The sequence below is a fragment of the Camellia sinensis genome, chromosome 15 (genome assembly GCF_055761805.1).
Source record: "Camellia sinensis isolate YWXY chromosome 15, ASM5576180v1, whole genome shotgun sequence".
NCBI classification, from domain to species: Eukaryota; Viridiplantae; Streptophyta; class Magnoliopsida; order Ericales; family Theaceae; genus Camellia; species Camellia sinensis.
The window spans coordinates 118,469,172-118,494,986 of record NC_138975.1 but is presented as its reverse complement, the minus strand read 5'-3'; the positions used below and the strand labels follow the sequence as shown (position 1 = coordinate 118,494,986).

At 33.0% G+C, this 25,815-nt stretch overlaps 1 protein-coding gene and 1 long non-coding RNA gene across 2 annotated transcripts; one reads left to right on the top strand and one right to left on the bottom strand.

The window, feature by feature from the left end:
- Window positions 1-8,132: 8,132 nt before the first annotated feature.
- On the top strand, window positions 8,133-16,084 carry LOC145813871 (putative disease resistance protein At1g50180). The gene is made up of 4 exons (XM_082910108.1): window positions 8,133-8,826; window positions 10,058-10,684; window positions 12,547-14,305; window positions 15,845-16,084. The coding sequence occupies exons 1-4, from the start codon at window positions 8,403-8,405 to the stop codon at window positions 15,861-15,863; spliced, it is 2,829 nt and encodes a 942-aa protein (XP_082766234.1). The 5' UTR covers window positions 8,133-8,402; the 3' UTR covers window positions 15,864-16,084.
- Window positions 16,085-17,730: 1,646 nt separating this feature from the next.
- Window positions 17,731-18,607, bottom strand: LOC145813870 (uncharacterized). Its single transcript, XR_014357265.1, has 2 exons — window positions 18,166-18,607; window positions 17,731-18,076 (listed from the first exon to the last, which is right to left on the bottom strand). It is a non-coding gene; the product is annotated as an uncharacterized LOC145813870 (long non-coding RNA).
- Window positions 18,608-25,815: the final 7,208 nt, after the last annotated feature.

Genomic DNA, 25,815 nt, shown 5'->3' with positions numbered 1-25,815 from the left:
GGAAGGAAAACTAACGCAAATCTGGTGCACCGTATGTTGAACGCGTTGCTTCAGGTTGGGTGGGGTCGAGTCGGATCCATATGTTCAATGCAATAACGTGTGAACCACTCACTTTTTTCGAGGCTATACTTTCTCTTTTTTTTTTTAACGTCTGATTTGGTAATTTAATATTTTGGATTAAAAATAAAAAAATGATTAAAAAACATATAATTTATATCAAAAAATTAATTTTTTTTTTCTATTTTTTACATATTTTTGGTAAAAAATTAAAAAATTATTCTAAATATATTAATTTTTTATCTCATATTTTAACTAAAAAATTTTAAAAGTACTAAAATAATATATTCCAAATAAGTCCACTAATTTTATGACATTATTATAGTGACTAATTTAATTGCTCCTTTAATATGTGTTGCGAAAGATAATCTTAAGGTTTATTTTGGCAATATAATTAAAAGTTAATTTTTTTAATTTTTTAAATGATATCACTTTTTTATTTTTTTATATATTTTTTTTAAAAAAATTTAAAAATTAATTTTTAATCTTCTTTTCAAAATCGACCGCTTATCTTTCTCAACACATAATGAAGAAGATATTCATCCAAAAAAACACATATTGAAGAAGCAATTAAATTAGACTAATGTTAGATATTTGGTAAAACTTTTAATAAAATTTTTGAAATCTTTAGGTGCCGTTTGGTAATAATTACGTTTTCAGTTTTCTATTTACATTTACAAAAATTTTAAAAAGTCAAATAAAAAATTGTTTGGTAAAATTTTTGATTTATAAATCAGTGGTCTCAGTTTATAAATTAGGCCAAAAAATGAAAACACAAAAAATGTGTTTCCGTTTTGAGTTTTGAGTTTTTTATTTTTTTACCACCCAACACCAGCAACCACCCGCCACCATTTTCCACCACCGTCTTCCGTCGCCGCCACCACCACCACCACCCACTCCCCACCACCACCTGCCACCACCACTTACCACCCACCTGCCACTCACTCGCCACCACTACCCATCCCTTGCCGCCACCACCACCACCACCCACTCCCCACCACCACCTGCCACCACCACTTACCACCCACCTGCTATCCATCCGCCCACCCACCACCCGCCACTACCATCCACTGCCCGCCACCACCAACCGTTACCTACTTACCACCTCCACTCACCACCCACCTGCCACCACCATCCACCACCTGCCACCCACCCGTCACCACCACCCACCCGCTACCCACTTGCCACCACCACCCATCACTACTACCACCACCACCACCCACTCCCTACCACCTACCACCCGCCACCATCACCCACCCACCCACCACCAGCACCACCACCACCCGCCATCCACCACCCATCTGCCACCACCACCGACTCACTACCACCCGCCACCGTCACCCACCCACCCACCGTCACCACCCTCTACCCATTCGCCACCACCACCCGCCATCCGCCTGCCACCACTACCACCACCACCCGCCATCGTCACTCACCCACCCACCCACCCGCCACCACCACCACCACCTGCCACCTACCCGCCACCACCCATCGCCACCCGCCATTCGCCACCCACCTGCTACCACCGCCACCTGCCACCCGCCACCACCACCACCACCACCACCACACACTCGCTACCACCCACCACCCGCCACCGTCACCCACCCGCCACTACCCATCACCACCAGCTACCCACCACCCACCGTCACCACTTTCCACCACCGTCTTCTGCCACCACTTGTCATTTCTCACTTTTTTTTATATTTTTAAATTTTTTTAAATATTTTGTCAATTACCAAACGCGTTTGTAGTTTATATTTTTTTAAAAATAAACAAAAATTATTTTGTAAAATTTTTGTAAATATAAACTGAAAACGTAAACGTTACCAAACACACAACATTTTTAATTAAATTATTCACTGTAATAATGTCATACAGTGAGTGGACTTCTTTAAAAATAAGAAAAAAAGATAAATATAGAGTTTTAGGTGAGCTCTAATAAATTGCCCCTCACCCATGATATAATTTTTCTTTCTTTATGTATTTATTTATTTATTTATTTTAATAGCAAGTATATAGAACTTTGTTTAGAGTGTTAAATTTAAACGATAGGGAATTAAAAAATATACTATTTCCGTGAAAAACAAAAAGTGAGTGGAGTGCATGTGAAATGAAGGTGAGTGCATGTGAAAAGAAGGTGACCCAAGAGAATTAAAAAGAAAAAGACAAAGTAGAGTGTTGAAAAAAGTGAGTGGTTCACGCGTTATCGCGTTGAACATATGGACCGGACCCCAACCAACCTAACCCAACGCGTTCAACATATCTTTTGGATGTTTACGTTAATAACACGGGAGAAGTTGGTTAAAAATTATTATTATTTTTTTTTTAAACTTAAGGGATTGTGGTAAGGTTTTGGAATTTAAGCCTTAAGGTCACAAGTTCAATTTTTTCATTAGGCTAATTTTTTGGACGAAGTACTGTTGGTTAGGAGGTTGGATCTCAAGGTTGGACCTCAAGAATGCCTAATCAACTACTTGGTGTGGTCGAGTCAGATCCATATGTTCAATGCAATAACGCGTGAACCACTCACTTTTTTCGACGCTATACTTTCTCTTTTTCTTTTTAACGTCTGATTTGGTAATTTAATATTTTGGATTAAAAATTTAAAAATGATTAAAAAAAATATAATTTATATCAAAAAATTAATTATTTTTCTATTTTTTTTACATATTTTTGGTAAAAAATTAAAAAGTTATTCTAAATATATTAATTTTTTATCTCATATTTTAACTAAAAAATTTTAAAAGTACTAAAATAATATATTCCAAATAAGTCCACTAATTTTATGACATTATTATAGTGACTAATTTAATTGCTCCTTTAATATGTGTTGCGAAAGATAATCTTAAGGTTTATTTTGGCAATATAATTAAAAGTTAATTTTTTGATTTTTTTTAATTTTTTAAATGATATCACTTTTTATTTTTTTATATATTTTTTTAAAAAAAATTAAAAAATTAATTTTTAATCTTCTTTTCAAAATAGACCGCTTATCTTTCTCAACATATAATGAAGAAGATATTCATCCAAAAAAACACATATTGAAGAAGCAATTAAATTAGACTAATGTTAGATATTTGGTAAAACTTTTAATAAAATTTTTGAAATCTTTAGGTGCCGTTTGGTAATACTTACGTTTTCAGTTTTCTGTTTATATTTACAAAAATTTTAAAAAGTCTAATAAAAACTTGTTTGGTAAAATTTTTGATTTATAAATCAGCGGTCTCAGTTTATAACTTAGGCCAAAAAATGAAAACACAAAAAATGTGTTTCCGTTTTGAGTTTTGAGTTTTTTTTTTTTTTTACCACCTAACACTAGCAACCACCCGTCACCATTTTCCACCACCGTCTTCCGCCGCCGCCGCCGCCGCAGCCGCCGCTGCCACCACCCACCCCCCACCACCACCTGCCACCACCACTCACCACCCGCCTGCCACCACCACCCGCCACCACCACTCACCACCCACCTGCCACCACCACCCGCCACCACCACCCACTACCAACCACCACCCATCTGCCACCCACTCGCCACCACCACCTATCCCTTGCCACCACCGCCACTACCACCCATCCCTTGCCGCTGCCACCACCACCACCACCACCACCTACCACCCGCCACTACTATCCACCGCCCGCCACCACCACTCGCCACCTACTTACCACCTCCACTTACCACCCACCACCTGCCACCCACCCGTCACCACCACCCACTACCTACCACCATCCACCCGTCACCCACCTGCTACCACCACCTACCACCACTACCACCCACTCGCTACCACCTACCACCCGCCACCGTCACCCATCCACCCACCACCACCGTCACCCATCCACCGACCACCAGCACCACCACCGGCCATGCCGCCACCCATCTGCCACCACCGGCCATGCCGCCACCCATCTGCCACCACCACCCACTCACTACCACCCACCACCCGCCACCGTCACCCACCCACCCACCGTCACCACCCTCTACCCATCTGCCGCTACCACCCGCCATCCGCCACTCACCTGTCACCACCACCACCACCACCACCACCACCACCCGCTACCGTCACCCACCCACCCGCCACCACTACCACCACCTGCCATAGTCACTCACTCACCCACCCACCCGCCACCACCACCCGCCATCGTCACTCACCCATCTATCCACCCACTACCACCACCACCACCTGCCACCTACCCGCCACCACCCACCACCACCACCCATCATTTGCCACCCACCTGCTACCACCGCCATCTGCCACCACCGCCACCCGCCACCTACTCGCTACTACCCACCACCCGCCACCGTCACCCACCCGCCACTACCCATCACCACCAGCTACCCACTACCTACCGTCACCACTTTCCACCACCGTCTTCCGCCGTCACTTGTCACCACTTGTTATTTCTCACTCTTTTTTATATTTTAAATTTTTTTTAAACATTTTGTCAATTACCAAATGCGTTTGTAATTTATGTTTTTCTAAAAATGAACAAAAAAATAAATAAAAATCATTTTGTAAAATTTTTGTAAATATAAACTGAAAACGTAAACGTTACCAAATACACCCTTAACATTTTTAATTAAATATTCACTGTAATAATGTCATACAGTGAGTGGACTTCTTTAAAAATAAGAAAAAAGATAAATATAGAGTTTTAGGTGAGCTCTAATAAATTGTCCCTCACCCATGATATAATTTTTCTTTCTTTATGTATTTATTTATTTATTTATTTTAATACCAAGTATATAGAACTTTGTTTAGAGTGTTAAATTTAAACGATTGGGAATTAAAAAATATGCTATTTCCGTCAAAAACGAAAAGTGAGTGGAGTGCATGTGAAATGAAGGTGAGTGCATGTGAAAAGAAGGTGACCCAAGAGAATTAAAAAGAAAAAGATAAAGTAGAGTGTTGAAAAAAGTGAGTGGTTCACGCGTTATCGCGTTGAACATATGGACCGGACCCCAACCAACCTAACCCAACGCGTTCAACATATCTTTTGGATGTTTACGTTAATAACACGGGAGAGGTTGGTTAAAAATTATTATTATTTTTTTTTTTTTAAACCTAAGGAATTGTGACATTGTGGTAAGGTGTTGGGATTTAAGCTTCAAGGTCACAAGTTTAATTTTTTTATTGGGCCAATTTTCTGGGCGAAGCACTGTTGGTTAGAAGGTTGGACCTCAAGGATGCCTAATCAGCTACTTGGTGTGGGTTTAATGCTTACTCGGAACGGAGAACAGGACACCCTGGTGATCTCCTCATGGGGCGCTGTCTTGGATCTGTGGGAGGGTGGGAGGATTTCTCTGTAACAAAAAAAAAAAAATTAATTTTTTTTTAAAAAAAATATATAAAATATATGAGAAATGATATAATTTGAAATAGATCAAAAATTAATTTTTAACTCTTCTCAAATTCAGCCTTAATTAAGAAAGAAATTTTTTTTGGCAGGACAGTATAACTTTTGTATTTAAATTAGGTTGTGTTTTTTCTTCTTTAAGCTTGTTTTGAGAAATTGATTAAAAATTAATTTTTTTATTTTTTTAACTTTTTCTGAAAAAATATATAAAAAAATAAAGAAATAATCTGTGATTCAAAATAGATTAAAAGTTAAAAATTAACTTTAGCCAAAATCCCAAAATACCATTGAAGATTTATATTATGAGTCTTATTAACAAAATATCTCTAGGATGCAAGTAAAAGACAAAAATTTTAAAGAATACAAGAAATTTTTTTATTAAATTCAATATATTTTTATTGAAATTAATATAATTTTGAACATTTTCATATATTTTTAAAATATTTTATACATAATTCTCAATATTAAATAATACATAAAAAAATACTGATTAGTATTTGTCTTATATTATAACTCTTTAGTAGGGATGGATATCACATCTACATCTATTAAGACAACGTTTGACAAGTTAGTTTCTGGGCTTTTTTTTTTGACTATTTTATTCATAACAAATAAAACACCACATCAAATCCATAATCAATACATTCTTTTCTTACAAAAAAAAGCTAAAAAAATCAACAAAGTCAAAAAGTCTTTCCCCGACTAAGCTTTTTAACCTAGACTAAAATAGCTAAAAAAATCAAAAAGTTAAAAAAGTCAACCCACTTTCTAAACGACACCTAAATCATAAATCATATGAATTAATTTAAAAAATTTGATTCTTATACAATAGTATAGGTTATTTATAATAATCACATGACCTAATAAAATTAGAGTGATAGAGCTAAAGTTTGTCTTCATTGTCTTTTGCTGCCTTTTTTGTTTTGGGGAAAATTACTCGGTAATTTCATAAAGTTATTATAAATTCATAAAATATATTTTATAATTTTAATTATTATAAATTAATAGTATTTTTTTATCAAATGTTATTAAAAAGCGTTATTAATTATTAATTTTCGAAGACAGTTTGAAATTTTTTTACAAAAATAATATTAATTATAAATTTTAACGACATATTAAAAAAATCATCTCAAAAAAGTTGCTAATTTTCAACTTTCACTAATAGTTTTAAAATTTTGTTACAGAAAAACGTCACTAATAGTAAATTTAGCGATAATTTATTAAAATTGTGACAGAAAAAGTTACTAATTATCAATTTTTAGAGACATGTGTAAAAAAAATTCATAAAAAAATATTTTTAACAACAAATTTATTATAACTTATTTTTAATAAAATTTAATAAAATTAAATCTAACTATTAAAATCCATTTATAATTTCCCCTAAAATTAAAGTAACGGAATAAAGTCACCACTAAAGTCAGTCTTCATTGTCCTTTGACGCCTTTTTTGTTTGGGAAATTACTCGGTAATTTCACAATGCTATTATAAATTTATAAAATAAATTTTATAATTTTAATTATTAATATTTATACATATTTTTACTTATTTATACTATTCACCCTGTTTGGTTTCCATTCCGAGAATTTATTTTTCAAAAAATTTTACTTTTTTATTTTTCATACTTTTTTTTTATTTTCATTGAATTTTTAAAATATTTTTAGTAATTTTTAAACATACCTAACATAAATATATTTAAAAAGTATGATATTTGTGAAAACAAATCTTTAAAAAATTCACTAAAATATTGAAAAAAAATTCAGTATATATATATTTTTATATTTTTATGTGTTTATTAAGTTCTAAAAATAAAAAAAAATTCTTAAAATTTTTAAAACATTCACTAAAAATTAAAAATTAAAAAATTAAAAAATTAAAATTTTTCAAAAAATTAAATTCAGAAAATTAATACCAAATTATTTTTTACATTGAAAACTTTTCCTTTTATTTTTCGTAAATTGTTGCCACGTCTGTATTAATGCATACAAACATCATCACATGTTTGAATGACACCCATCGGATCGTGTTCTCAACGCGTGAGCCCAGTCCCATTGTCCCGCGTTAGGTTGGGTCCCATCTCACATGTTAATTTGTAAATCACATCGTCCTGTGTTTTCGTATGTGGTACGTAATAAAAAATTATATATATTATATACTTTTTATTTAAAAAAATTGACACTAAACTCTATTATCCAGATCCAAATCATTCTAGAGTATTATGTATAAATAAAAAAATTAAATTAATTTAATAATTGTAATTTTTTTATACTATATAATTTATTTATGAAAAAAATAAATGATTAATATATATTTAAAATTTAATCATCTATTTTATTTTTTGAATAAATTACACATACACTCTTGACATTGGTTTAAAATATAAATTATCTCATATGATTTTGAAAATTATATCTCACTCTTTCAAGTTTCTAATCACACAATAAATAATCATTTTTATGAGTGATAAATTATCAAATCAATTAATAATTTTTAATAATATTATAAATATATTTCAATTGACGATTTAAATAATTTTATTATTATATATGAGTGTAATTAGAAATTTTATTTTTTTTATTCATTCTCTTAAATAAAAAATTCAAAAAAAAATAATATTTGTAATTTTTAAAATTGTAAAGACAAATTATATTTTAAATAAACTGAAGAAGTACATTTATATTTTACCCTTTATTTTTTAAAGATAAATAAGATAAAATTTAAAAAAATGAAAACCGGAATAGATAATGTACTGTCCATAAATCAGCTCCACCACAAAGTTGTGCAACCCCTACTATTTCTAAGAACTGTGTCTCAATTAATCAATCTCTCTCTCTCTCTCTCTCTCTCTCTCTCCAGTCTCTACACTCACCCCACATCCCAACCCCTTCTCTTCTCCAACCTTCATCCTAGGTTACCATCTACTCTTTGAATTTGAACCCAGATTTTGTTGGGTTGGGAGGGAGTGGGTTTGAATTCAATTGAAGTAGCACAGTTTGATAATGGAAGTGCCTGTTGTGTCCTTCATTGTCAAAAGACTTGGAGTTCTGTTAACTGAAGAAGCAAAATTCTTATACGGAGTAAGCGACCAAGTTGAACAAATCCGAGTCGAGTTGAATCGAATGCAATGCTTCTTACAAGACGTAGATTATGCAATACAAACTGATCTTGTAGATAAAAGGGTCAACAACTGGGTTGCGGAAATCAGAAAACTTGCTTATGAAACCGAAGACATCCTCGAAACTTATGTCATCCAAGTTTCATCAAAAAGGAACAAAAAGGGTTTCCGAAATACCCTGAAAAGATTCGCTTGCATCTTCAATGAATGGATAGACGTTCATAGGGTCGGAAGTGAGATCGGTGCCATTAAAAATAAGATCACTGGTCTCATCGCTAGTTTAGATACTTACGGCTTGAAAAGTATAGGTGAGCCAGTTCAAGTGTTGATTTTAAATTTAAGTTTTATTTATTTATTTATTTGTTAATAATTTTCAATTATTGTTATGTTTTTATTTAAAGTATATTTTTCTCTCTTTTGAGATTCAAAATTGTTACTAATTAAAGTTTGAAACTTAAATTATGTTAATATATTCCATTACTCTTTCGTGTGACATAATCAATTTTAGGAATGAATAATATTTTATATTTTAATTTTTCAGTTAAATTTAGGAAAAATTAAAAAGACACCTCCCTACAAATTTGTGTAAGAATTTAAGAATAACAACAATTTATCTACTAGTTAAAATTCTTAAAATTTGAAATCTTAAAATAATAATGACAACTTTAACATATATAGTCCAAAATGTCATCGTGAACTTAAAAATCCTAATTTTTCTCATAATGTCGTTGCACTCTCTTATGACCTTTTATGTTGTTGGAGTGTTTGCAAAATTTTAAATTTAATAACTTTTGATTTATATATCTATTTTTTTTTTTATATAAAATTTATACTCTTAGAAATTTCATTGACTTAGATTGGTCATCGAAATTTCACTCACTAACTAAAAATTTATTGACCTGTCTCAAGTCAATAAAATTTCAACAACTTTTTATTTTATTTTATTTTAAAATTTGGTATTCATCATGGATATTGTTTTACAGATCTGGATGAAACGAATCAAAAAATACAAATTTTATAAATAAAAAAATTTAGATAAAAAGTTATATAATTTTGAAATTTTTAAATGAGTTAAAAAAAGTAATAGACGATACATGAAGCCGTATAGTGGGAGTTTTTTTGTCACCATATATTTTAGAGGACCTATATTATTATTATAAAAAATTGTGTTGCCTTTATATTCAAAAAAAAATATTACTAGAAATCAGAAGCAAAAAAATCCTGTAAATTTATAGAAACATATAAAAATAATATTTCACAATTTTAACCACCAGTTTTTTTAATATATATTTTGTAAAGGATGTTTTGTTATATGGTGAAAAATGAATCATAAAATAGAATTTTTATATACAAAATTCATACAAATTATGCGACACTGTTATTTTTGGACCATGAAATGAGTGTTTTTTTCCTCTTTAAAATGATCACAAAAGAAAAAAAAAATTCATTTTATGTGAGTTTTTTTGTATAAAAATTCTATTTGTACAACATTATTATTGAATATCGACCGTTAGAAAGACTAAACTAATATTGCTATAGGTGAAGGCCTAAGAAGTTTGGCGGTTGAGGAGCAACAAGAATTGAGGCAAACGTATCTGCATGTTGTTGAAAAGGATTTTGTTGGGTTTGAGGAAGACTTGAACAAGGTTGTGAAACATTTGGTGCAAGTTGATGACAATACTCCTAGGCGTAGGGGAGTTGTCTCTATTTGCGGCATGGGTGGTTTGGGGAAGACCACTCTAGCTAAAAAAGTATATCATCACCAAGATGTCCAGGATTATTTTGATCATTTGGCATGGGTATGCATATCTCAACAATTCCAAACAAGAGATATTCTGGAAAGAATCTTCAGCAAACTTGTTCCAGAGAGGAAGGAAGATGTTGGCAGGATGAGAATTGAAGAGTTGTTTCAGCAACTTTATGAAGTCCAGCAGAGTAAAAAATGCTTAGTTGTCCTGGATGACATTTGGTCAATAAAGGCTTGGGAGAAATTGGAGCCGGCCTTCCCAGAAAACACGGGTAGCAAAATATTGCTAACGACTCGTGATAAAATATTACCTTCACAGATAGATGCACGTCCTATCGTCCATGAACCCCAGTATTTAAATGACGAGGAAAGTTGGGATCTACTTCAAAAAAAATCATTACTAAAAATAGATGGTGGAGGTAATATTAATCAGTCCACATTGCTATATATTTTGATACAAATTAAATTATTTCAATGTTAGTTTTCATATCATCTGTGCGATCTATTATCATCTAAAAAGATTAACGACCCATGGGTTGAAATTTGGGAAAGATATGGAAAATACTTTAGCTCTATTGGCTACAGGGTCGGACCAAATGTATTTAGAATATTCATTTACGAAAACTACATAAAATTGAAAACTTAGTGATTACTTTACGGTGAGACAGAAAATAAAATTTTACACAAACATGCTTGTATCTCCATAACTTTTCACTTGCATCTCCATAATTTTACACAAATATTAGATACTTTCAGAGTACTATATTATCTACATGATCTAGTATCGGTCAATGAGAAACCACAACACAATAAATAGTCATCATTTGTCTCCTAACTATCCCACAAAGATGACTTAACATGTTTCATTCATAAAATTTTGGGTAAATTATAAACGCACCCCCTGAGGTTTACTTAAAAATACGAATTGTCCCTTGTGATTTGAAAAATTATAAGTATCCCCTTGTCAAAAAATTTTATGTATCAGAATTAACTGAAAAAATAAAATTCTTAACCACTGTCTTGTATAATAACAAAATTACCTAAATTATTAGTTGAAATAAAATTTTAACGTCATTAAAAACTATTAATTAATTTGATGTTTTATTAATAAAAGGGGTTATTTGTTATGAAATCAAAAATCTCAGGGGACAAAATGTAATTTTCATAACCACAAGAGGCAATTTGTATTTTAAACAAACCTCAAGGGGTGTGTTTGTAATTTACCCTAAAATGTTTTGCTATGCAATTAATTTGAAACACCATATAGACAATAACACATAATGCTCTAAGACTAGCCACTAATTATTCATTAAAATTTGAATGACTTATGCCATGTATGACAACTTTGTAATACTAGCTCGGAGAATGGAATCTGAAAGAAGGTTACGGAGTAAATACATCACTCTTTCTACTTTTTTATATGCCTTTTGATATAAAGTTAAAAATCAATTAAAATAGCAAATTTCCAAAGGGGCCACAGTTCACTTCTTGCCCCTTAACATCACTCTCTCTGCACCAAATGCATGCATGAATTTGAGATATCATTTTTCTTCTTCTTTGTTGATATAGAACTTTTGATTGAAAAGATGCAAGTATCAATGTAAACAGTGCCGACTTTGAGGCAAAGTTGAGGAAATGGCTGTTTTGGAATTCAAAAATTGGTTGAAAAAAAAAGGGTTCTAAAAATCTATCCCTTAAATAGAAACAAAAAAGCTTGTTGATGTAGTAAATTATGTAAAACTAATGGATGATTAATATCTAAATATATAGTTTGTGCATAAAATGTTATAGACTATCCCTGTTACAGTTGTTTTTGGGGAAATCCACTTATTAAAACTGAAATTGATTAAATCTTACCTTTGGTCAATTTTGTCACAAAAATGATGCGATGGATTTGATTGTTAAATTGAATTATGCAAGTTTGATTAATAATTTCACAACTAATAATTTGAGTTTTATACTTGAGAATACAAAAGTTCAAAATTTTTAAAATAAAATTTAAATTGCCAACCGATTTGATTTTGCAAAAAAATAAAATAAAAAAAGGTTTAAAAATCAATCCATATTACAAGCTCGCTTTAGAATTATCTATCTATATATTTATAAAAGGCCCATATTAAAAACTTGATTTGGGTCTCGAAAAAGTCGGCAAATTTCCCTTTTTTATTGCTTATTCACGCAAGCATCCATTAGAGTTTTTTTTTTTTTTTGTTTTAAAGACTCTAGGCAATAATCTATTTTTTTTGTTGTTTTTAAATTTTGCATTTTGTTGTTTTTGTAGACTCCAGAGTGCTTGACACAAACATGGAGGCATTAGGGAGGAAAATGGTAAAGTTGTGTGCTGGTTTACCGTTAGCAATCGTTGTGCTTGGTGGACTTTTGGCAAGAAAGCATACATTAAGGGAATGGGAGATGGTATACCAAAATGTTCGTTCACATAAATGGAACGACGACCCAATACAACATGACAATGGAGTATCAAATGTGTTAGCTTTAAGCTACCATGACTTGCCTTATCAATTGAAGCCATGTTTTCTATATTTTGGTCACTTTCCAGAGGATTATAAGGTAGATGCTGAAAGACTATATCACTTGTGGATAGCTGACGGTATAATTGTAGATGATGATAGAGTAGGAGATGAAACAATAATGGATGTGGCAAAACGTTACTTGGGTGCGCTTGCACAGAGGTGCATGGTTCAAGTACAAGTAAACAAGTATACTCAAAGGATCAATCATTGCCGCATTCATGACCTTATGTTGGAGCTGTGTTTATCAAAGGCAAAAATGAATGATTTTCTTAGGATCATTCATCTCCAACATGAAACTGATCTAGCTAATTGCTTTTCCACCACAACATCAACAACTACTGCTCCTAAAATACGCAAACTTGCAATTCATTTGAATAGGGATGTCGAAAGCGTTGTCCTCCCTGAATTGGAGACAACTAAACATCTAAGATCCATATTGTTCTGCAATTCATGGAGTGTCTACGAGGGGCCTTCAATAGCGTTGAACTCCCATTTCAAGTACTTCAAATTGCTTAGGAATTTGGATCTTGAAGGATTTGAGCTTGATGAAAATTCAGTCAAATCAATAGGCAACCTAATTAGCTTGAGGTACTTGAGGTTTAGAGATTGTTTGATACCGAAATGGCATTCGTCTATCTGCAAGTTGAAACACTTGCAAACCTTGGATTTAAGAAATTGCAAGTTCAACTCAGGTGAAGTAGTAGTCATACATGGAATGGAACAATTGAGGCATTTGTATATTCAGACGACTGGCGATATGAGTCACGATCTTAAATTCAAATTTGATGGGTTGAGCAACCTCGAAACATTAGGAGGGTTTCACACGGAGAATTGTGACATCAATGATCTGTGTAAATTGATCAATCTTCGGCAACTAGAAGATGCAAATTTCTCAGCAATGGACAATCAAGACTTAGCGGCTTTCATCAACTACCTAAGCATCAGTGCCGACCACCTCCAACAAACATCCGTTTATGTTTACGAAATAGAAGACGTGACTCTTCTCAAACAACTCTTAGGGTGTCACCATCTTTACAGATTGCATATTTATGAAATTATTCCCGAGTTACAAGAGTGCTTCCAGGGTTTCTCTCCCAACCTCATCGAGTTAACGTTGATGACATGTGAACTTGAAGAAGACCCTATGCCAACATTGGAGAGGCTACCTAACCTACAATTTCTCGATTTAGGTGAGGATGCCTTTGTGGGGGACAAAATGGTTTGCTCCGCTAATGGTTTCCCCCAACTCAAAACCCTACATCTCTTTAATTTGGAGCACTTAAAGGAGTGGGAGGTGGAAAAAGGAGCCATGCCCAATCTCTCTGCTTTACAAATTGCTTCTTGCCGAGGACTAGAAATGGTTCCAGAGGGACTGAGATTCATTGCTACCCTCCAACAATTTACAACTTCTAATATGAGCAAGAATTTCAATAACAAGCTTCGAAGGGTCAATGGTGAAGAAGGAGAAGATTTTGACAAAGTGCGACATGTGTCTTCCCTCCACATTCAGTAAATTTCTTAATTCTGGATAATCCTTTCTTTCACAAGAGACAAAACAACTATTGGGTCTCTTATCATTTCTTTCACATCCCCCTCATTAATTCTCATCATAAAATTGCTTTTTTGCCTTCATATTGGTTTAGGGGTGGACAAATTATCATAGAATTAAAAAAACTAAACCAAACGGAAATTATTGGGTTGGTTTGGTTTTTTTTTTTGAATACATTGGTTTAGTTTTGAGTCTTCAATTTTATAATTCAATAAGATTGGATTAATTTTTGGTTTAGGTTTTATCTAACTCGAACAAACCTAATCACCAAATATATATATCTATATAATAAAGCCAAATGGTTTTTGAATTTATCATACTAGGACATTTGGACGGCTCAGATCTATTCAAATTATAAAACGACGGTTGAGATATGTTTTCTAAAAAATATCTTACATGTACATTTTTTATTTTTCCGTTTCTCTCTCTTACTTTTTTATTTTCTCTCCCATCCTTCTATGATCCCATGATCTCATCTTCCTCTCTTTTTTCTTTTTCTTTTTTTATTTTCTCCATTTTTATTTTTCTCTCTATTTGTTTATTTTTTTTATTTTCTCCTCTTTGTTTACTTATTTTTATTCATATTATATGGAAAAGTCTGCGATCCCAGAATTAGGAGCCAGATTTTACTGTGTGAAGTGGAGATTATATTAATGATTTTTTTAGTCCACAAATTAAATGAATTTGAACAATTAATTATTATTTTTAAATATATTGAATGTCTGATAGACTTCGTAAATTTAGATCTCATATGAATCTTCAACATATTTTAATAAATCAGGACGTTTTTTGAATCTTCAACATATTTTTGTCCTATTAGGACATTTGAATGACTCAGATCTGTTCAAATTATAAAACAATGGTTGAGATATATTTTTAAAAAAATGTTCTACATATGCATTTTCTACTTTCCTGCTTTTCTCTCTCTTACTTTTTCCTTTTCTCACACCCCTCCTTCCATGATCCCGCCTTCCTCTTTCTTTTATTTTTATTTTTTTTATTTTTCTCTCTATTTGTTTTTTTTTTTTTAAATTTTCTCCTTTTTGTTCAATATATTTTACACATATTTTCATACGATACATGTATGCCCGTAATACACTAGGACATTATAGGCATACATACAATTTCCATATAATTATATAAGCAAAAGCAGTATTGTATGTATACCCGTGAAAATTGTATGTATGTTAGGCATATCTATCTATCTAGCTATATATTATATAAGCAAAAGCGAGTTTTCGTGAGGAGTTTTGTGAGAACTCCAAAATTTTATAATGAATTTGTGATTTTATCAAATTAAAAAATAAATTTAAATAGTGTTGGGATTACAATTATATTCTAATCCTAATATTATTTACATTGTGCCTTCAAGCACGGGCATACGGTAGTTTGTTTATATTATAAGATTCAATTTATATCGGCATGTTTTTGTCTAATTGGTCTATTCTAATGGACTTGATTGCAACTAATCATTTCTCACTATTTGTTTTTATTTTCAGTCGATGGGGAGAAGTATAAGAAGAAGAATGGGAATGGAAGAAGAAAATACTGGAAGGTAGAGTTGGAATTTGCGGTACTTAATTTTATTTTGTTAGTTGTGTTATTGGATTTGATTTATTTTGATTGTATTTAAACTTGAGTCAGACTTCACTATACTATTCACAACGGTTGGCTTGTATTAAAAAATATTTATTTTATGTTTGTGTTAAATTTAAATATTAAAGACTTGTTTATTTTAATTTTTTATTATTGATTGATTCATTTTTTTGGATTGGATTGATTTGGTTCAAGTGCATGATTCATTTAAATATGTTCTAAATTTAATATCAAATCAAACCAAACTGACCAAATCACACCCCTCTATTGGTTCATATCCATAAAAAAAATAAAAAAATAAAAATAAAAATAAAAAATTAATAGAAGACCAGAGTAATAAAAGTTGAGATTTTTTTTTTTATAATCGATCCCTTATAATAAGATTTCTTATAAGAAAACAAACAAGCCCATAAGTTTTATTGTGAGGAGGACAACATGTGCAACAAACACAACCCAATTAGTGAATAGCTAATTTTATTATTTAAACATTTAAATACTAACTTTTAATTTAAATTTTTATTTTTTTAAAGTAATTTTGGAGTACTCTCATCGAAAGCCATTCAGTAAGAGTTCGTATTGAATATGCAATATTGAAGACGTTATTTATTTTCGAACAACGAAATTTTTATTATCTATGGATAGAGAAATTTCAAATTAAAAGCTAAAAATCCAAAACTACATGCTACAAAATGAAAAACCATATTTCATTGTTTGTAGATTAGAAAGAAATTTCACTACCTATTGACGTCAAATAGAAAATTTTAAACTAGAGGTATAAAATGCAAAATTAGCATTTGTTGCTAAAAAGATTGCAATAAAAAGAGGCATCACGCTCACAAACTTTTGTTATATATGGTGTTTTTTTCTTTTTTGTTTTATTTCCTCCTATGCTCATTAATTTGTTTTTTACGAGCAATAAATACAAGTGATGGACTAATATATATATATATATATATTAACAGTCCGCACCCGCGATGCGTGTATAATTTGAAAAAAATAATATTATAAGAATAATAATAAAAAAGAATACACATGCGTTGCTCAAGCCGTAAGAACATTTATTATTAAATCCATGGTCATGAGTTTGAGACTTGTCCTCCTTTTTGTATAATTTTTACAAAAACTACAAATATAATAGTATTTTGAAAAACCTCAAAATATGAGACAAAAATGTCAACACCACCAACAGCCTTCCTTTTATATATTAAAATAGATAGATAGATATCATATAGCCATAAAGACTACATAAAAATCTGACATCCACGTTGTTATGTACATACATGTGTCTATATAGAGTATCATAAAAGAACTAAACAAATTTTTAATTTTTTTTGAATTACCAATCAGTGCACATGCAATGCATATGGCATATGACACTTCTGACAGATATATCAGCACTCAATCAAACTTAGTAAATCAAAATTTCAAATGTAAAAACAATTTGTTACGTGTGAACATCTTGATTAGGAGGTCCTTGTTTCACATCATGAAAGAAGAATATTTATTTTTTTAAACTATGTTTGAATCGTGGACTTGAATAGGCATTTAGAAAAAACAAAATGAAAAATTCGGTGAAGTGTACATAAAATATAGCTACATTTCCCATATTTTCACCCACCTCTCTCTTTCCCTTTTCAATTCCATGATGCAAACACAAACTTAATATTTTAACAAGACTCAATGGAGACACCCATGTCCAACCCCTCCTACTTAGAAACCTTTGAGGGCTAGATATCATCTTGCCCAATCTTAGGGAGGAATATGAAATTAACCTCAGGACTCTGTTAAGTTTGAACAATATATTAACCTGAACTTGTTGAAAATTTTCTTTTATGGGAATTAACCTTCTAAAATATTACATATCTCCTCAATCTTCATGAGAATTTTTCACTAAAATTTTACGACTTAGTGATACAATCACATATGTGCTTCCTTTTTCCAAATAAGAAAGGTAAAGCAACTCCTGAAGGTAACACAATTGCAAGATTGAAAATTATCGCAAAGTTATGATTCAGTCACACATTGAGACTAAAACAGACAAACTATCAATTCAAACAGGTTCCCAAAATTCATGGTATAAATTCTAAATGATCAATGTATATATGTTGGGCAGCCTGGCTAGTTACTTGTCACACCTGTGAGCAAATCAGTATAATCACAGTGGAGATAAAACTTTGATCTTTACTTTGAGAACCCCATGTGCTTAATTTGCTTAATGTCAAACCTTGATTCCTTTGAACACCATCTATTACTCGGAGTCAGAACCTGATAGTGGCATCTGGTAAGCATTTTTTGGTTCGACGTCAGTGATGGAAGGAGGACGATCTTGGTTTGACACCGCTCTCTTCTTGCGTCTCTGATTTGGTCTATCTTCATCATCTTGGAAATTTTCATATGGTGATTGAGCAAGCATATAGAAAGCAGAGGGAGAAAAATGCATAAAACAAAATACTGTTTAACGTACAAAATGCTTGGGCCATTTCCCAAAATAAGCCAAATTTACAATTCAATTCCCAAACTAAGCCTAGTTTTGAAAGATTTCCCAAAATAGGCTAAAACGTGGTTCACAACCACGCTTTCACCTTCTAGATGCCTGTCCCGCGTGAAAATTGGGAAATCTTAAAAGCGTGGTTACAAACCACGTTTTTAATTAAGAAATCGTGGTTACAAACCACGCTTTTAATTAATTTTTTTTTTCTTCTGAAAGCGTTGTTATGAACCACGCTTTTAACTTATATTTTTTTTTCTTCTGAAAGCGTGGTTGTGAACCACGCTTTTAACCAAAAAATTTCTTTTTCTGAAAACGTGGTTGTGAACCATGCTTTTTGGCTAAAATTTTTTTCTGCTGAAATCGTGGTTGTGAACCACGCTTTTTGGCCAAATTTTTTTTCTGCTGAAATCGTGGTTGTGAACCACGCTTTTTATACAATTTTTTTAAGTGAAAGCGTGGTTTGTAACCACGCTTTTAAAACTCATATAAAACCTCCCCAGCCCCGTCATTTGCAATCACGCTTGTTAGATAACACAGTTCGCTCCCTGCTCTCTCTCTCTCTCGCTCTTACTGCTCTCTCTCTCTCTCTCTCTCGCTGTGCATGAGCTCCCTCTGCTTGAGAACTGTTGCTCTGCTCTCTTTCTGCTCTCTCTCATTGGTATGCCTTCTATCTCTCTCTCTTGATCTACTTTATTGCGTTTTTTGTGGTTGTGAATGTGGGTATAATGTTGGTAGAATAGGATTCATGAATGTGGGTATAATGTTGTGAAATCAGAAATCATAAATTAGGGTTAGGGTTTATAATTGTGAAATTTGAGAAATTAGGGTTTTCATTTGTGAAATCTGTTTAAAAATTTGTGAAATCTGTTGAGAAATGTGAAATCTGTTTATAATTGTGAAATTTATTGAACGTGAAATCAGATTTCTATTGAATGTGAAATCAGATTTCTGTTCAATGTATATGGGAGCGTTAAATCGTTCTATGGTTAAATCTAACATTTAACATTAACTTCGAATTGAATCAGATTTTTGTTACATATGCCATAAAAATACTCTAAATTCATCCTAAATGATTTGTGAAAATGCCATAATCGTTCTATGGTTAAAACCCTAATCTGATTTAAAAATACTCTTAATCTGGTTAATGTATATGTGAAATTTGAGAAATTAGGATTACATTTATGACATCTGTTGAATGTGAAATCTGTTGAATGTTGAATCTGTTTAGAAAAATTTAAATATTATGTTTGTAATGAGAAAATGAAGGTTATGGTTTTCGATTGAATGTGAAGTGAGAAATGAGGGTTTTGGTTTTGAATTAGGGTTTTGAATTGATAAATGTGAAATCATTTTTCAATTAGAGTTAGGGTTTTAAATTGTGAAATAAAAAATGAGGGTTATGGTTTCAAAAATTAGGGTTTAAAAAATTTATAATAAGTTAAATTTTTTTGATAATGTTATATGATTTTTTTTAGGAACAAATTATGTAAAAACGTAGTTCCAAATTCATCCTAAACAATTTGGGTCAAATTGGTTGAATAATTTAAATAATTTAATTTGATTACAATTTTTTTTAAACCATACCCAATTAAACTTAAAAAATGAAAGCCAATTTTGGGCATTTGGACATTTTACAATTTTCGGCAATTGGACATTTTAAAATTAAACCATACCATACCCAATAATTTTACAATTTCGGGCACTTTTGGCCAATTTTGGTGTTTTGTGTTAGATACATTATTTTGGTATTTCGTGTAAAATTCAAGCAACTTTCATTCTTTTATAGATGCTATAGAAATGATAAATTTGAAATAAATTAAAAAATCTAAGAAAGAAAATATAACAGATTTTAATGACATAATTAAGGGGTAAAGTATACGATCTTGTATTACATTGGTATCCTCTCTAACTTTTTTCGTAGTAAATGATGCAAGCTCAAACCATCATTTAGGAGAAATTATCATATCTTCAAAAAGTTTTAATTAAATTATGTGTTTTTTTAATTTTATTCATTGTTTTATATAATACATATTTTGTCTATATTTATTGCATTGTGAATTGTGAATCCTATCTATTTTTTTAGAAATTAGGTTTTTGAATTTTGAATTGTGAATCCTGTCTATATTTTTTGAATTGAAAATTTAATTTTTTTGCTTAATAGTCATGTCCATGTCGATATGGTTAAATCTTCTTATTCTTTCGTTTATCTCTTCAGCTTCATCATTAGGCCACTATAACTAGTAAAAGCAATTTTTTGGGTTGTTTTAAGAAATAAGTTAAAAGCTAATTTTTCGTATTTATTAATTTTGTTTTTGGAAAAACGTGTAAACAAAATACTAAAATGGGGTGACCCACTAAAAATGGAAAGTTTGTTTAGGATGTCTAAAAAAGTAAAATGGAAAGTTGCCTAAAATGAAGTGAATGGATTAGTTTCATTCAAAATATAACTCACATCAAACTAAGTTATCAAAATTTTTACAAGATCTCCAAATTTTAGTTCTTATACAAAATCTGTAAGGAAGTGTTTAGTTCACTAAAATAAAAATTGAATGAAATGATACTTTTATTAATATATTCATTATCACATTTGATTTACCAAAAAAAAAAAAAAATTGATGAAAAATCATACTTGATTTACTTTCAGTCAACTGTAGCCTAATAATACGTCTGAATGTTTGTTCAGGTGGCTGGAGCTGGGAGGTCGTTTCACTTGGCTGAGGACGCCCATTTCAGACGTGATGGACGGCATGCCTTACAGGCCGTTGCAGAGATCTGAGAGTTATTGTACCAGGCATTCCAGGTTGCCCATTGGGGAGATCGTCTGCATTACGGCCACTACGGTATACACAGTTCAGCAGCTACTCCAGACACATCAACGCCGTCCACTTCAGCGCCTGCCACATAAGCTCCTTCGACATCAGTCACCCCACCACATACTACCCCATACATATCTGCAGATTCTCTCGACGTACTTCCTACGCAGCATACTGGCATACCTTATGTGCCAGACCCTGATTGGACACCGCCCCGATACATGCATGCCGTTGTTACCCCACCCACCCAGTTACCACCACCAGACAGTTCGATCGCGACCATGAGTTCACATGATGCAGTTCTCACTGACATCTCCCACGTTGACAATGAGGCCCATATTGAGCCCCCCCCAGAGTGCGCGGGAGAAGCCGAGGTTTTCGTCGTGGCGTACGTCGCGGCCGAGGTCGAGGTCCAGCTGCAGATCGTGATACAGTTGCACCAGATGATGGAGTTTCACAGCTCACAGCAGTATCCGATCTTCGGCCACAGACAGGATCAGGGGCAGCACATGTAGTAGAGGGGGGGTCACACTCACAGGCTCCACAGGATACGCATTTACGATTGGGGGAGCCAGATATTCAGAGAGTACCGCAGGAGATCGAGGAGGGAGGTCCATGGTCGGGGTTGTGGGACTGGGGGCAGGTTAGGGCATTAGCGGGTGTGATATTGAGTGTATAGTTTATTTTATTTATAGTTTTTGTTATAGTTTTTGTAAATCAAACTTGTACAGATGATGTAAATGTTTCATACTTATTTATTCGAAAAATATAATTTTACAATTTTTTATTCTTGTTTTGATGACTTCCATAAAAATGAAAAGGAAAACAGAAAAAAAAAGGATAAGAATTGATAGGATTTTATTATTGAGCGAGATTGGAGGACCACCACTGTATATATGGCATTGCATAATGGATAGTTGTGGGGAGAAATATGAATAAAAAGGAAACAAAATAAATATCTAAACAAACATATAATTTTGTGTTCCCTTTTCTTTCACTTTTCTGAATGATTGCAGTCACAGTCTTTTTTTCATGTACAAACCAATGATAACCAAACAAAATGTAGACATATATATTTGTTGTTCATCTAGCTTAAACGTGTATTTCAACTATTTGTTATATAAACCTGTACTTCATTAAGTAGCATTATTATATTCCACATCAATAATGCATGAAATCATGAAAGTCTAGTTTAAGTAGCGTTCTTCAAAATAACAATAACGGAGAGAAAGTAAAGGTAGAATTACAAGAACTATTCGAAAACAATTGAAATATCTCCCTTCATTGATAAGTCAAAAACTATTACATAAATGGTTTGGTCGTTCATCCAAACAATTTCATTCATTATCATCATCATCTGACATCTCAATATCATATTCATACATAACATCCATGCTCCCGGCGAAGTACTGGTGTGCATCATCCATTAACCCATCTTCGGCACGCTCATTTGCGGTCTTCATTAGTTCGGACCTTTGCGATTGTTGGGTCATGCGATTAACCTCGTCGCGGATATGATGCAATGCCCTTTGCAATAACTGTGGAGTGTCAGTTGGCATACGCATGGCTAACCAGCGAGGAAATTTAAGATTAACTTCATGAATAGCTCAACGAGAACGTTCACTCGAGTTTTGCAAAATTCCCACTCAGCTCTCATGGTATTGACGGTGGCATGTGAGTAACGCAAATTTGGATTTAATGGGTATTCAAATTCATCTCCATCTGCAACCCAATAGCGACCCATTGCTAAATATAGATTAACCACTGTATCGCTCGAAATAGCTATAAAACTTTTGTTGTGGTATGATGCGATATTTATACCATATATACACATGGTAGCTGTATGTATGAAATTATTGTAAACAACTATGCATCAGAGTTGTCACGTCAACTTTTATGACCTGAACAACTATGCATTAACTTGATAGGAGTTGTCACTTCGACTTTTATGACACCCCCTCAAAATTTTAATGAATTGCATAATTCACAAGGGCACAGTAGGTATGGTACGATAATAAATTGTAGCTCGGCGCAGTGATACATCCAACATTTCTCAGTGATGCTTGCCAGTGACTTGAACAGACATAATTATTTGGATGCTTTGTTTTTTCCTCAGATGCTATGTGACTTTGTACGGCGATGCAGTGATGCATGTGACTTTGTGCAGCGATGCAGTGATGCATGTAACTTTGTGCAGTGATACAGTGATGCATGTCACTTTATGTAGTTATGCAGTAATGCATGTGACTTTCTGACTTTGCCATGCTTATATAGTTTGTGACTTTTTTCCTCACATTACGTGATGCATGTGACTTTCTGCAGCGCAAATAAATGCTTTGTTTTTTTCTCACATTTCAGAATTCATCTAAGTCACATCAATACGACCCCATGGCAATAGTGTTGAAGGAGTAAAGTGTAATTTACCGAATATAAAAAGAAGCAGAAAATGCAAAGAGGAGAAAATGGGATGACTGTGAAGTTCATTAAGTGAAAATAAGATAAAATATAGGCTGTAGGTCGAAGTGAGGTGACCATTTTATTATTTCGGTGAAAAAAACAACAATAGTAATTTTTTGCAAACACCAATTTGTAATTTTTTGCAAATTATTTCATAAATTACTATTTATATAAATAGTAATTTTTAAATTATTTCATTTACAATAGTAATTTTTTGCAAACAACAATATTATTTCATTTATAATTTTTTGCAAACACCAATTTGTACTAAAATCGTCAATTCCAAGTGACTACTTACTGTGTTAAAAAAGTAAGCATGAAAAAATACGACCATGTGACAATGTGACAACTCACTGCATGTTGTTTTATTTGACAACTCACTGCTCGAATATGAAGGGATTGCATTGTCATCCTCTGGCCTACAATTATGATTTTATCTGACAACCACGTCCGTGACTACATCACAGGTACACAAAGTCACGGGTACTCAGGATTGCATGAAATTAATAACATAAAATAATATCACGGGTATCACTTCTTCCATAGTGCCCCAGCATGCATTATCGTCACTAGATCATCTCTAGTTAACCCTCAGTATGATATCTATAAATAGCGACACCCCCATTATGATGTTTGTTCAAGTCATAACAATAGTAATATATCTACAATTACTATTATTATTTGTCTGTTTATTTTATGAACAATGTCTTCAAAAGGTGCAGGAAGTTCACGCCAGCAAAGAAATCCGAAAGTGTGGCTGTTACCTCCATTTACTTATGACTACAAGAGCGAAAAGTACTCGAGTCTGAATGATTATTATGCTGGTATTCGAGCAGAATGGGCGTTCAGGGTAACGGAGCAAGAAGGATTGTTTAATGATCTACGTAACTTTGGGGCACCGGTACCACATCGTCGTTCATTGACCATGGCTAGACGAAATGTGAGTGACTATGAAAAAGCAGTTAGCAAAATTAAGAAGGAGAACAACAAAATGTTGATGCGGAGATGTCGACATTTCATGCTTCAGCTAGCCACTGAAATGGCAGAAGCAAGCAACAGAGATTTGACAGTGATTGAGCGAAATAATGTCTTAAACAATGAAAAATATATCTCTGACTACTATATGTCAGATGAGGAATGAAAACTATCTTTCATATATGTTTGTATGTTGTCTCATATCTTCGTTACTGGAGTGTAAGACAATGTTGTTGTTAATCTAACGTACGGATGTATTTCAAGTATTTGTTTTATGAACTTGAAATTTATGAAATAACTACATTTATAACTACACATTTATTAGTTCATGACTTTCTTTATTGAATTGCAATGAGTCTGGTAAGGAATGGGGGGTTGACAGAAAACTAAACTTGGGGGGCTGGACAAACAACCTCAAAGCCAAGTGGTTGGTCCAGTTGGGGGACTAATAAAGTTCAGACAAACGAACTACCGCCTTCAATAACACATAAAACATAACAGGTAGGTCGATGAAAAGCTTCCCTTAACTGGGGCTCGTGAAATAGGGATGATTCTTTACGTAAAGAATTTCAATCTCTATCAGGAAAGAAGAAAGAGTCACCTTTCAATTCCTGGAAGTCCAGTAAAAATGATTACTCTGGTAAGGAATAGGGGGTTGACAGAAAACTAAACTTGGGGGGCTAGACAAACAACCTCAAAGCCAAGTGGTTGGTCCAGTTGGGGGACTAATAAAGTTCAGATAAACGAACTACCGCCTTCAATAACACATAAAACATAACAGGTAGGTCGGTGAAAAGCTTCCCTTAACTGAAGCTCGTGAAATAGGGATGATTCTTTACGTAAAGAATTTCAATCTCCATCAGGAAAGAAGAAAGAGTTACCTTTCAATTCCTGAAAGTCCAGTAAAAATGATGACTCTGGTAAGGAATGGGGGGTTGACAGAAAACTAAACTTGGGGGGCTGGACAAACAACCTCAAAGCCAAGTGGTTGGTCCAGTTGGAGGACTAATAAAGTTCAGACAAACGAACTACTGCCTTCAATAACACATAAAGCATAACAGGTAGGTTGGTGAAAAGCTTCTCTTAACTAGGGCTCGTGAAATAGGGATGATTCTCTACGTAAAGAATTTCAATCTCC

Excerpts from the sequence above, each read along its gene's own strand:
- LOC145813871 (XM_082910108.1), top strand. The coding sequence starts at position 8,403 with ATGGAAGTGCCTGTTGTGTCCTTCATTGTCAAAAGACTTGGAGTTCTG. Across the intron at positions 8,827-10,057 it reads TTACGGCTTGAAAAGTATAG|GTGAAGGCCTAAGAAGTTTG; the intron begins GTGAGCCAGTTC and ends ATATTGCTATAG. Across the intron at positions 10,685-12,546 it reads ACTAAAAATAGATGGTGGAG|ACTCCAGAGTGCTTGACACA; the intron begins GTAATATTAATC and ends TTGTTTTTGTAG.